Raw genomic sequence first — 13692 nt, 5'->3', positions numbered from 1 at the left:
TCTTTGCAAATTGAAATTAAGAAAACAACTCAGCTCTTCCTAAGTTTGTAGCTGTTGTCAAAAAGTTGTTTGGTTTTGGTGTCCGATTGACTATAATATTGCAGTAGTAAATATTAATTATTTCTTAGTATTTATTGTTATAAAAGGGTGAATTTTAAAAAATAATTACTTATTTGATTTTTATAATACTGTACAATTTTTAAAAACGATAACATCTTCTGATTTTCAATTTTGTAACCTTAATTGCCAAACAATCGTAACGTATGCTGAATTACATTAATTTGTCTAATGCTTAAATAAATAAATATTTCTGACTAATTAGTTGGAAAAATAAGCTTACTATTTTGTTATGACCATAATCTACAAAGGTTTTAAAACGCTCATCTCATTTAAGGCTGTTTTGTACCAAAGACCAATAATTTAAATTTTTTAACATTCTATGGACATAGGGCTAATAAACATATTAATAGTATGTATCCTTATTTTCTTTGACAACTAATATTCATAAAATTTTCATAGACCAATTTCGATGTTCTTTCATTATCATATTTTCTTGTGTCACCATTAATAGCTCCAGAAATCGAAAAGAACAAAGCTGTAGCTTTGAAATTTAAACTCATTTTAATCCATTATTATTGATAGATATTTTCTCAGTAATCTTTTAAGTAATGTGTTTACATCTGATAATAAAAATGAAAAATTATTTTTATAGAAATTAAAAAATGACGTTATTATCTTTCTACTTCTGCCTTTTTGATTGAATAAGATTGTGTAATCTTTTATACCTAACTACAATTGATGAGTTACAATTAATATACAGCTACATATTGTAATAAAAACTATAAGTTGTGTTGTTATAGGGATTCTTATTCGAAAAAAGAGGAAATGTAAAAAAAAAAATTTCTGTCATAAAATAATACTCTAAGACAATACTACTAATCAGAGAATATTTATTTATGCTAAGTTAAGCATCATTTAATATCATCATTAAGTAAAACAACATTAAGCTAAACATCATCTCTCCCTATAATAATTGCCAATATTGGTTCCCGAATTAATGATTGTAATAGAATTATTAAAAATTTTATTTATTTTTAAAAAGGATTTGGCTCAAAAAACTATTGTATAGAGCAGTGTTTCCCAAAGTGTGGTACGCATACCCCCATGGGTACAGGAACAGTTTAGCGGGGGTACGCGTTCTTATGCGAAATATCATGCAACAAACGAAAATTTCAAACACTTTTATTTAAAAACAAAGCTAGCCAAAAAATTTATTGTTACGTATTTTTCGATTGACTATTTTTTGCAGAGTTAACAGTTAATAATTAGTGGTGTCAACAGCCAGTTGTGATTTTTAACTTTATTCTCCATTCTAAATAAGCATATTTTTAAAAAAATACATTCATTTTTTTATTAGTGGTACACAGCATTGCGAAAAATTTAGAAAGGGTACACAAAAGTCATAAGTTCGGGAAACACTGGTATAGAGTAAATAAATGATCAGAAACAAACTGGTGAAAAAATGGTTTAAGTGCCGCAATTTTGTATAGATTAAAATCATTGCAATAGTCAAAATTATTAACTTTAACGGTCCAAAATTAAACACTTAAATATTTTTCCGGTACTTCGAGTGAATCAGGTAGAGAAACATTAGCTATAAATTTCTTTAAATTATCTTTGTCGAAGATTATTATGTTTGTAATTTTTTGCACAATATGAAATTAAATCTAAGTTTCTCAAAACTGAATAATTAGCATAGTCGCTATAATTATCTAGAAAATCTTTTGTTCTATTTTTTTTTTCAGATAATGTTATAAAGAAGTTTTCAGTTCAACTATTAGAATGTACACTCTCCTGTATGGTCTGTGGAGATATTTGTTTCAAAAAGATGAATACTATGTATTGATTCTAGGATTAGATAATGCTGGTAAAACTGTAAGTATAATTTGCATGCCAAAATGCTGGGTGTTTTGTTAAAGAGTTCCTAATTTCAAATTTAAATAACTTTTAAACACTTAATGAAATAAGTATAGGGAAACAGGTTAGAATCAAGTGGGTATAAAATCAAGCTCTTTTTATAAGGAAGGCTCTGAAACCAAATCCTTAAATTCATTTTACTAAAAATATTGACGCCTTTTTTATACATTGAATTCATATAGATTTAATATGAAGCATAACTTACTTATTTTGTTTGATTGTTTTCTTACAGTAATGCCAAGAACGTGTTTTGATATACTCACAAAGTATAGTTCGAAATTAGTATTGTTATGGTTGGGAAACTATATAATTGTTATTTTATTCATTTTAGTATTTAATATTTCATTGTTGACACTAATTATTCTGACACTAATTATTTTACACTAATTAAATTAATAATTAATTTATCTTAATTATAGCACCTAAATTTAAATAATATTATTTATTGATAAGTAATATCTTTATTAAAAAGGGATCTCTGATTTATTTCTTTTGGGGACTCTGTTCTTCTTTCATCTTTCCTTCAATACCCTGACGTCACTAGCAGTCGTTACTTGAATAGCCTGACGTCACTAGCAACCGCGATTCGCCGACCAATCCAGCTCCGGCGACAGCAGCGCCATTGAAGCGGAGGAGATTACGAATTTTTTGGCGCGTTACCACTTCTCTCTTTTTCCATCCTTTAGAGGGTGTCCCTAAATTTTAGGTCTTGGTGTCGCGCTTCCGGCCGGCCGGCCAAATCTTAGATAAGTAATTTTTTTTAAACCATTTTTTTAATCTAATTTACTCTCTCCTTTTCCTTCAGAGTCCCTTATCTTAATTTAATTTAATGTTTTTAACTTAGATTCTGTAATGTACAGGGATGTGATTCTTCCGCGGATCCGCTGATTTCCGCTTTTTTCAGATTTTTCCATATCTTCCGCTCTTTTTTCATAAATTTCCGCGCGGAAAAAATTTTTATGCAGTAAATGATATTTTGTTGAAAATTTTTTTATTTTGTTGAAAATCAATTCCCATTTACGCAATTTAAAAATTCAATATCGCGATTTGTATTTAAACGTTTTTAAAACCCAATATCGCGATTCATATTCCCGCTAGTTTAAAATCCAATGTCGCGATTCGTATTCAGATATATTTTTAAATTTCAATATTGCGATTCGTTATCACGCGGTTGTAATATCAGACATCGATATTCGAATTTATACGCGATTTAAACATTACTCGTTGCGATAAGTATTCAAGGACTCTAAAAAATTATGCATCGTGATTCTTATTTACGCGATTTAAAAATTCAATACCGCTATTTGTATTTTCGTGCTTTTAAAATTCAATATCGTGATTCTTATTCAAGCGATTTTAAAATCCAACATCGCGATTCTTATTCAAGCGATTTTAAAAACAAACATCGCGATTCTTATTCACCCTATTTTAATATCGAACATCGCGATTCTTATTCACGCACTCTTAAAATCCAACATCGCGATTCTTATTCACCCTATTTTAAAATCGAACATCCCGATTCTTATTCACCCTATTTTAAAATCGAACATCGCGATTCTTGTTCACGCAATCTTAAAATCCAACATCGCGATTTTAAAATCAGATATCGCCTTATTCACGCGATTTTAAAATCCGGGATCGTGATTCTTTTTCACGCGATTTTAAAATCAAACATTGCGATTCTTATTCAAGCGATTTTAAAATCCAACATCGCGATTCTTATTCACCCTATTTTAAAATCGAACATCGCGATTCTTATTCGCGCACTCTTAAAATCCAACATCGCGATTCTTATTCACCCTATTTTAAAATCGAACATCGCGATTCTTATTCACGCAATCTTAAAATCCAACATCGCAATTTTAAAATCCGATATCGCCTTATTCACGCGATTTTAAAATCCGGCATCGCGATTTTAAAATCAAGCATCGCGATTTTAAAATCAAGCATCGCGATTCTTATTCACGTGATTTTGAAATCCAACATCGCGATTCTTAATCTAAGGCCTCTAAAAATTGTGTGAGAAATGAACTTTCTTGTCCTATCAACACTGATGATCAAAAGTCTGCAAAACGCAGTCTACAGATCAGTCATGTTAATAAAAGACCATCGAAAAAACAAAGAACTGATGAGAAAGTCCATAAAGGTCCTTTGACCATTAAAGAAATGTTTTTTAAAATGATGTGATACATAAAATCCTGCTTATGCATAATTACTCAAAGTTATCTAAATTATTAAAAAAAAATTACTTTAATCAGGATTTTATTTAAGAACATAATTACCATTTATTTATATTTATTTGAATAGATAATAATGTAATCATTATCAGATTGGCTATTGAATTCATATCATTTTTTCTTTTGCACGTTTAATACTACAGTTATAAACTTCCTCTTTTTTGTGTTTTTGTCAATCACATCCCTGAATGTAAATAATGATATTGTGCAGTTTGTTAGGACTGAAATGTACAGTCCATTTGTCCGCGTGTTGTAATAACTTTATGTAACCTAGATTTTTTTACTAATTTCAATAAATACTTTTCGAATATGTTAAATATTAGTGTTTTATTTTAATTCATCTAGGTTTTAATTCAGTTGGGATTATCCTTTAATTGATTAATTGTGAGTTAATGTTGAATCTTTTCGATCATGGCTACCAATTTGGTTAACAATCTAAAAAATTATGTTGTATCAAGTACTTAAAGTTAAAATTTAGAAAACACAACGCAATCATTAAACTCAGCTAGTAAATGTATTCACAAAAAATTAAAATAACGATACAACAGTATAAATTTCACTAAACCTAGGTAAATATTGTTTTAAAAATAAAAATGCTCATAAACAAATGTATCATGATTATGTATAAAAAAAAATGCTGGAAAAAAAACTTTTTTTTTTTGGACTGTCAGATTGGATTGTTCCTCCAACTTTGGAGGAACAACCAGCAGGAATTTTCAGTTTTGCAACTTTGACCTAATAAAAAACTAGTTAAAAGCTGCTGAATTGTACAGCATCTAATCTTAAATTTGTTGTTAGCCATCTGGGAAATAATTGCCCGTAGTTAAGAGCTGATTTGAAGTGTTTATTATTTGTAAATAATCAACTAGTCGAATGCAAAAAGTCACCCCAGGATTGGGTGACTTTGTGCAATGCAATACAATAATGATTTAGCTCAGTTATTTTCATTCATTCTGACTTAAAATCGTTTAATAAACAATATTTAACATTGCCAACGTACAATACAAGAATATTACATATAAATATGTACTATGTAACAATATAAAATTACTTAAAAATGATTTAAAATATAATGTAAAAATAAAATAAACTATACTATGTATTAACAAATCTACTTAAGATGAACATAAAACTTTCGTTTTTAGATTTTTTCTTATTAATTAAATCTTAGGTAACTTTTTTATGATTTTCTGGTACAATCAAACATTTAATATGAATGAACAGTTGATTGAATTCCCTCATTTAGCGCCTCCAACTCGTTAACTCGGAATGATCCTCTCTTATTAACAGGAACGGGTGCGTTTATCAACCTAACAATATCCTCAATTTTGTATGCTTCTGGTTTTTCGCTCTTAGGCCTTTTCCAAATGATAAATAATATTCACCTTGAGATTTCGAATGCTTCGCATGAATTTTATTCGAAATCGTGTTTCGGAGAATTCCGAACTTTTTTTATGCTTTCGAAACAGATAAAACAATTTTTTACTTCTGCCAAACATTTTTCTAACGCTTTTTTGGTGGAATTTCTTGCTTCCGGCTATCCTTGTAAGTTCTTGGCATGTTTTTCTCTGGAAAAAAAATAGCTCAAAGTCATCCCAGTGTGCATTTTTTTATTAAATATTAAATAACTAACATTATAATAATTAAAAACATAAAATTATGCATGATTTGTTATCTCAATTGATGAGACTTTTAAAGTATTACCTACCCTCCTGACCAGGATAACTGAAACTTTGTCAACCGAGCAGACTTTCCAGCGTCCGATTTTGCGACGTTAAAAAATTTAAACTGTTTGTAACTTGAGTTCACAATTTTTCAAGAATAATGATGTTTACATTGCCAGTTCTTGGTAATGTAAACATCGTTAATGAATTAGTTCGTTATGCTGACAACTCAAATCAGTTGATACCCAGCAGGGGGAAAATACCTCTAGATAACAGGCAACTATCTAACACAGCTGTTGAGTTAAAATGGTGTTTAACTCTTTGTCAGATCAGGTTAACTTCACCAGTTACCATTTTTATTCTGCAATAGCACCTGAAGTTCACTGGACTGAAAATGTGACGATGAAAGACTATAATCACACAATGTTTGAGAAATATGACAAATATCAAAACATTTCTACCATATCAATTTAATATTCATCATGCTCCAAATGTTCTCGTATCAAATACTTGTATTATCTGTTATAAAATTTTAACGGTTTTTGATGCATTCACTTATTTATTTTTTTTAAATTTTTGTAAGTGTAAAAAATGTTTTATTGTATACTAACTTTAATTTTATTTCCAGACATTCTTAGAACAAACTAAAACTAAGTTTTGTAAAAACTACAAAGCCTTAAATCCAACCAAAATTACTACCACTGTTGGTTTAAATAGTAAGTTTTCTCGATTAAATCGGGCTTTATCTAATTAAATAGACTTTTATCCTAAATTAAACATTTGTATTGTGTTTTAGTTGGGAAGATTGATATGCATGGTGTCCGTCTGAATTTCTGGGATCTTGGTGGCCAGGAAGATCTTCAAGTTTTATGGGATAAATATTATGCTGAATGCCATGCAGTGGTGTACATAATAGATTCATCTGACATTGATCGCTTGCAAGAGTCCAAAGAAGCATTTGGTTTGAATTATTCATTGTTCTTCTTATCAATTTATTACATTTTTTTAAGTATTACCAGAGTTTGGACTAGACCTGAAAATAATCATTTGCCACATGTCGAGACAGCAAAGAGAGTGGCGACTTGAATTAAATAAATTATCATTTACTCCCCTCCCCTTTTTTTTTTAAGTGTACAACGAATTTTCTTGTGCAGTGAAGTCAAGCCTGTGTGTGTAACTAAATTTTGTCACAGATTTTTATTATTTTTACTATTGAGTTAACTTTTCATTGTCATAGATTATTCTGAACATGAATTTTTTCCTAAAGAAAATATATACATATATAATTTAATTTAAGCAAAAAATGACTATTAAATAAAAAGGATCTATTAGTGTTGGTCACCGACTCATTAAGTTAGAAGAAAAATTGGCTGCTAACTACTAAGTTATTAGAGTCTACTAGCCACTACCTTCTAATTGAACATTTAAATTTTCAAGTCTAATTTTGACTGATCAAAAAAATTAAAAAATATCAAAGAACATCACACCTCATTTTAAAAAATCTAATCCTGAAAAAATTCTAAAATAACTTAGAAAATAACAAATCTTAAAACTCGCGTTATCAATGTAAAACCTGTTAAGTACAAAATAAGTAAATCTAACACCTGAAAAAAATTTATAATTGTAATTAGATCTAATGTACGAGTATTATTTTTGAAAAAATTCCTCTGAAAAGTTATTACAATTTCTTGATTCAAATCTTTCCTTAAATTAAACTACAAAATCTTACCTTACAAACACTTCTCAAGGTTGGACACCTCACATGCACTATGGTCGATATTTATATTTTCTTGCAGTGTTCCGTGAATAGAGTAATATATTTCTTTCCTAAAACAGGCACACTCTTAACCTGACATGCACTGTAGTTTGCATCTAAAAATCACTTCAAGATAGGTATTCCACATTTTACTGAGCCATTTTTTGTCAGTATTTTTTTTTTTTTTGCTGTACAAAGTAATGAAGTAAAAAGAGAAATAAATTTCAATAAGATGAGAAGAAATTAAGTGCGGAAAAAAAATTCTCTATATCTTTTAAATAAATATTGTGAGTTTAGTTCTTGTATGTATGATTATATTCTGCATTGCTACAACTACCTTTTCTTTCTTCTTTTTTTTCCAAGAACTGAGTAGTAGCCAGATGCCTTATAGGTAGTTTTTGTGACATATATAACTCTGCAGTAAAATTTTTCACATTATGAATTGAATTAAAACTATTCATTAGTAATTCATACATAGAATTACCAATAATAGTTGAGAAATGGTTGCTTTATGGAAAACATGTGATTTGTGACATGTTGCTAGATTAACTTTGAGCTCTGATTGAAGGACACAATCATTGGAATGGTAGCTATATTAATGCAGAGAATAATAATAATAATAAATTGTGTTAAACTTGCTGAGCGTGTGAAGGTAATGCAATCCTAAATGTTAATCAAAATGTGTGATATTACAATTGTGATTATCTCCTTCCCCTTATCATTAACTCTCACCCTATTTGAACATTACCCTATTCAAATGATTTTTCAGCTTGATATCATTTGTAGATGGCCCCTTAATACTTCTGATTAAGTATTAAAGCAAAACATTATTAAGTATTTTTTTTTTTTTTTTTTTTTTTACAAATGAAAGTGTACTTTGCCAATTCATCATTATTTTATTGATCAAAATCAGAAAGTTTCTTTACATATTCTTATATTTATATTTTTTATTCTAAAAGAACTTTTTATTTTTGTGTTCACAGATAAAATGATAACTAATCCTGCACTTGTTGGTGTTCCATTGTTAGTAGTTGCCAATAAACAAGATATTCCAGTATGTATCAATTTAAAAATCTTTAGATTTGAATTTTTATATAATAAAGTTCTTAAATTTATCAAAGCAGTTAACACTTGGAAGGAAAAAAATCTCATTTCTTAAAGGTAAAGGTAGGAGTTAAATGCTTAAACAATTTATCTTGAAGGTCAGCTTTATTATTTTTACTCTTGGAAATGTATGATTTTGCAATAAAGATGTTTAAGAAAAATTATGTAACATGATTAGCAAGCAGATAAAAGAAGGGAAAATTTGTGAACTCAATTTAGATTTTTGAAAGTCTGTTGTTTTTTTTTCTATTTTATTTTATTTTATTTCACTACTAGTTTAAAGAAAAATCATTTTTATTTATTTAATCTTCTTTTCAAGTTTATTTTAATATTTTTTTGCTGTTTGATAATTTTATTTATTAATAATTGGGATCTTTTAAATTAATTATATTAGTTATGATGGGTTTGCGATTATTTTATGCTTCAGTTATTTTCAAAACGAGATAGTTTATTTTTTATTCCAATTTTTAAAAATTATTTATGGGGTTCTAAGCTGATGATCATTTTAATTGTTTTTATTTTAGACATTTAAAATTAGTGATAAAAAACAGGATTTGTTCATGATTGTTCTGTGCAATACAATTTTGTGAAAAACAAGATTTATTATAAATACTATTTTTAATATAAAGAATCTTAAGCTACCTAGAGTATCTAATTGAATTTGAATAGCATGTGATTAAAGCACTGGGCTGTTATTGTAATTGACCAAAGCACTATATCTGATAGTGGCTTGAAGTCCATTTAATTTGAGATCCATCTGTTGCAGCTTGTTGGAAAGTAAAAGCAGCCAGTACACAATGCTGGCCGCATTGCCGCTACTATGCAATTGCATAATTTAATCTTTGTGACTCCTCTGGCCAACAAACTAGCTGGCTGTTCTGATATATGGGTGATTCTCACGAAATATGACAATTTACAATCTCTTGCTCCGAGATCTAATACTATGCAACTAAAAGAACTTTTTTTTAAAAAATTTTAATAAATAGCATTTCTGTTAGCATTTTAAAATGACCTTGTACTAGCATCGACTGTTTTGTATATTTATAAAATTAAATTGAATTTCAAAGTGTCATGTTTCTAGTATGTCACAAACAATATTTCCAACAATAATTAGCTTCAAAACTTCTCATAAATTTTTCAATATCTAATTTTTTTTTATCTCAGCCATTGTAAGCATTTCTAGACTATACGCAGAGGGTATTATTTCCAAAAACTTGGTTTAAAATAAATTTTTTCTGTCAATAATTTGTTTGTCACAAGAAAATCTCATTTTCCTGGCTACTTTTATTTAGTGATTTATAACCGAAATAGATAGCACCAACGATCAATATCTTATGTTAATAGATTGATTAGATACCATCCTATCTGAACATGTCTTGTTGCATGAATAAAGAACCAACTTTCTGGTTCAAAATCTATTTTTAAAAAAATTTCAAGGTGAGTAAGTTTTTATGTTGTCATTTTCCTGTCTTCTTGAAATCATTAATAGCATAAACGACATAGATTTTTCTGAGTTATTTCAGGAAATCCTGTTGTTTTCTGCAGAATGTAAACGTCTTAGGCCAAAATGCTAAATTAAAGTGAAGTTAAATGCTATAAAAGGGCAAATTTGTCATTATCCTGGCTTATGAATGCCAAGACATTGAAGTGCTACCAGAAAAATTTTTAAACAGTTGAATGTAAAGAAAGAAAGCAAATATTAACCTAATACCAAGTTTATGTAAGATTGTAATATGTTTGAATGTAATCAAAGTTGTTGTTTTTTTTATTTAAGGACTGATTATTATACCCAATTTTATTCTGTACATATCAGCAACAAAAACATTTTTGATTCTTTCTACAGTGGATGGATAAGAATAATTAATTTAAGCAATTTATGGTTCATCTAACATAAAGGCTAAGTTGAGTTACTTACTATTAGCTTAAAATGACTGTTTTTTAAACTTCTAAGCTAATATGTCATTTTCCTGGCATTCAAGATTTGGTCAATTTCTGTTTTATTTTTTTTTCTTGTGCAAATATCAATAAACTTCACTGCTGTCTCTAAGATATTAATAAATGAAACTAAATAAGTATACAAAAAATTTTTTAATTATTTTGAAGACTTTAAATTTGAAGAAATTTTTTGGTCCGAATTGTCATATTTCCAAAGAATCACCCATATTCCAATGAGAATATTTGTTGAAATCTAAAATTAAATACAGTCTAAGTTTCCATTAAAACAAAATACAACAAAAGTTTGATTTTACTGTACTACTTTTTAATGTATTGAATTTAGATTTTTTTTAAAAATATGTATTTAAAAATAAAGGTAAGTATTTATCTCTCTAACTCTTCAGCTGACTCTAGTTTTATTTCGAAAATTTTAAATTGAAGTAAATCAGAATATTTAATATCCCTAACCTGTTTTCTTACGTAATTTTAACCTGGAAACCCTCCATAATTTTTTATTCTTGTTTGCATTATGAATCAGAACCTGTGGTCAATATTCAATGTTATTTCTTTTAACATCTCTATAGTGAGAAAATTAGGATTATATTTATATTCTTTAAACTGCAAAAGCTTTGTAAATAGGAAAAAACTTAATTTCTTCTAGCTGCACTAATAACTTTAACATGTTTGATTTTTTTTAACTATATGATTATTAAATGTAATAATATTGTAAAAATAGCCTTAAATTGAAATATAGGTTAACATGTTGTGTGCCATGCGTATTTTTAAGGAAATCCCCTGTCAAGCCTCATGCTCTGTTTCGAAACACTTATATTATGGTATGGCATTTCGAACAGCACTAAAAACAGACTGAAACAAATAAAAATTTGATTTGTAATAAATAAAAATTGAGTCAATTTTAGAGACATTTTCAGTAATTTCTTAAAACAATATAAGTTTTTTAGTTTTGTATCATACGTTACACTGTCAGTTACCATTGACTGATGCCCTCAAAACAAAAATTTCAGTGTCAGACATGGGTGACTGATGCAGCCTAACTGAAAAGTTTAGTGTCAATCATTGATGGCTGACGTGGCACTCAATGTGTTAAGAGTAAAAAACCTTTCATATTTGCTTTAACAAATGAGGCTGATGAATGTGAAATACTGACATATTTAAATTGAAACATTTTTAGTTGTTTTAGCATTGACTCTACATAAAAACTGTGACTAGTTAAATATATCACTGTGATTTGATTAATTTTCAGTGTTTCATTTGAAAAATTTTTTGCTTTGAGTCACATTCAATGTGACTCTAAACATGTGATCTATTTTCCCCCACTTTATCCAAATACTCTTTTAACCCAGAAATAAAAACTCTTTTTTTTGTTTTAGAAATGTTTGAGTGTTGGAAGGATAAAAGAAGTTTTTCGGGAAAGCAAACATCTCATTGGTAGAAGAGATTGTCATGTCCTTGGTGGTTCTGCCTTGAATGGGTAAATAATCAAACTTTTATGACTGTTTTTTCTGATTTATAATTTTATGAATGTTAACATTTATCCTGTGATACCACTTTTAACATTTAAAGTTTAGTATATTTATGCATACTTTTTAAAGATTATAGTTACCTAAATAGCAACGCTAGCTACTTTTTATTAGGAGCACTTATAAAATTTATAATTTCATGTCCTATGCTCAATCAGTAAGTATGAGGCCCTAACCCTAACTTCTTGTTGTACAGTCCTTTTCTAATGATATTTTATTAAAAATCAGTAAAAATACTAATTTATTTAATAGAAAGATGGTTTTAGTTGTCTTGTAAGTAACATTATTACTTACAACTGCAACTATTAAATAAATTTCAGTTAATAAGTGTAATCATTCCGATTTTTAGTTCCATGTGTGTTGAATAACATTGAAATCATGTTAAAATGTTAGTGCTTAAAAGATGAAATTGTAATAAAAATGTCTACGTTTACTGAGCCATTGTCTTTGTTACTCCTTTCTTTCACCCAATCTGAAAACACTGAGGTTTTTCAACCAATTTTGACCGACTACAATTATTGAATTTTCTCGTATGCTCGATATTATTTCAATTCTAGTGTACTTTTTTTACGGAACATATTTGTTTCATTTAACATCTGATAGCATTGCAATAAACTTTCAAAATTGATACTTTTATGTTGTTCATTTAGAATTTTTTTTAAATATAATTGTAACACTACTTTTATAGTTTTCACTTAGTAATACGAAATTAGTAAATCACCATAGTTGAACTCACAACTGACTTCGATAAATCATTTTATACCTAGTGTTAATTGTTCAATTAATTTAACAAGTTCTAAAATTAATATTTCCTTAGTTTAACGATTCCTATATCCTGAAGTTTAGTTCTATTTTTATAGAGATGGTGTTCATGAAGGTATTGAATGGGTTGTTCATTGTGTAAGAAGAAATACATTAAGGCCACCAAAGCGTGATGATTCCTAATTTAATAAATTTGTCTGAATCTGTTAAGGAACTGTTTTATCAGTTTTAATTAAATATAATTTATAATTGAGATTGTATATATTCATACTTTTTATATTTTAACTTGTTTTTTGTAAAATCATATGTAAATAATGTACAGTTATTATGCTCTGTAACTAATGAAGAAATTGTGATCAAACATTTTTAGTAAAATAAATTATATTTATTAACGTTTATTTTTTAATCATTTAATATACTTCAACACTCTTACATTTTATTTAATAAAAAACTTCATTTTTGCGTAGATAATTTTAATCTTTTACTGTAGACTCAAGAAATAAAAATGTTACTGTGCCCTGAGATAGTTTCTAGGAAGCACATTCAAAACTAACATCATCATTCTAGTAAGCACCAAAATATCAAAATCAATTCTTAAACTAAAGAATGATCCATACATTTATGAAAAACTAATGCAAAGTTCTCGAATGATTATAATTAATTATGTTTATAAACATTTTACCAATTGCTTATGAATATAATGTTCACTTTGATCT

The 13692-nt window shown here is 28.0% G+C and overlaps 1 protein-coding gene across 4 annotated transcripts; it reads left to right on the top strand.

Moving 5' to 3' along the window:
• The first annotated feature begins 7 nt into the window (after positions 1–7).
• Arfrp1 (ADP-ribosylation factor related protein 1) lies at positions 8–13372 on the top strand. Of its 4 annotated transcripts, none has more exons than XM_043042152.3 (7): positions 8–106; positions 1806–1935; positions 6507–6594; positions 6675–6839; positions 8618–8688; positions 12065–12165; positions 13075–13372. In XM_043042152.3, the coding sequence occupies exons 2-7, from the start codon at positions 1843–1845 to the stop codon at positions 13157–13159; spliced, it is 603 nt and encodes a 200-aa protein (XP_042898086.1). In that variant the 5' UTR covers positions 8–106; positions 1806–1842; the 3' UTR covers positions 13160–13372. The 4 variants fall into 4 exon arrangements, with proteins under 4 accessions (XP_042898086.1, XP_042898085.1, XP_087020438.1 ...); XM_043042151.3 differs by having other exon boundaries at positions 35–103; XM_087164312.1 differs by having other exon boundaries at positions 57–469.
• Positions 13373–13692: the final 320 nt, after the last annotated feature.

Source organism: Parasteatoda tepidariorum, chromosome 1, assembly GCF_982258835.1.
Source record: "Parasteatoda tepidariorum strain Cologne lab strain chromosome 1, Ptep-v5.0, whole genome shotgun sequence".
Classification (NCBI taxonomy): domain Eukaryota; kingdom Metazoa; phylum Arthropoda; class Arachnida; order Araneae; family Theridiidae; genus Parasteatoda; species Parasteatoda tepidariorum.
Note: the sequence above shows the minus strand (reverse complement) of the source record. Positions and strands in the feature narration are given on the sequence as shown.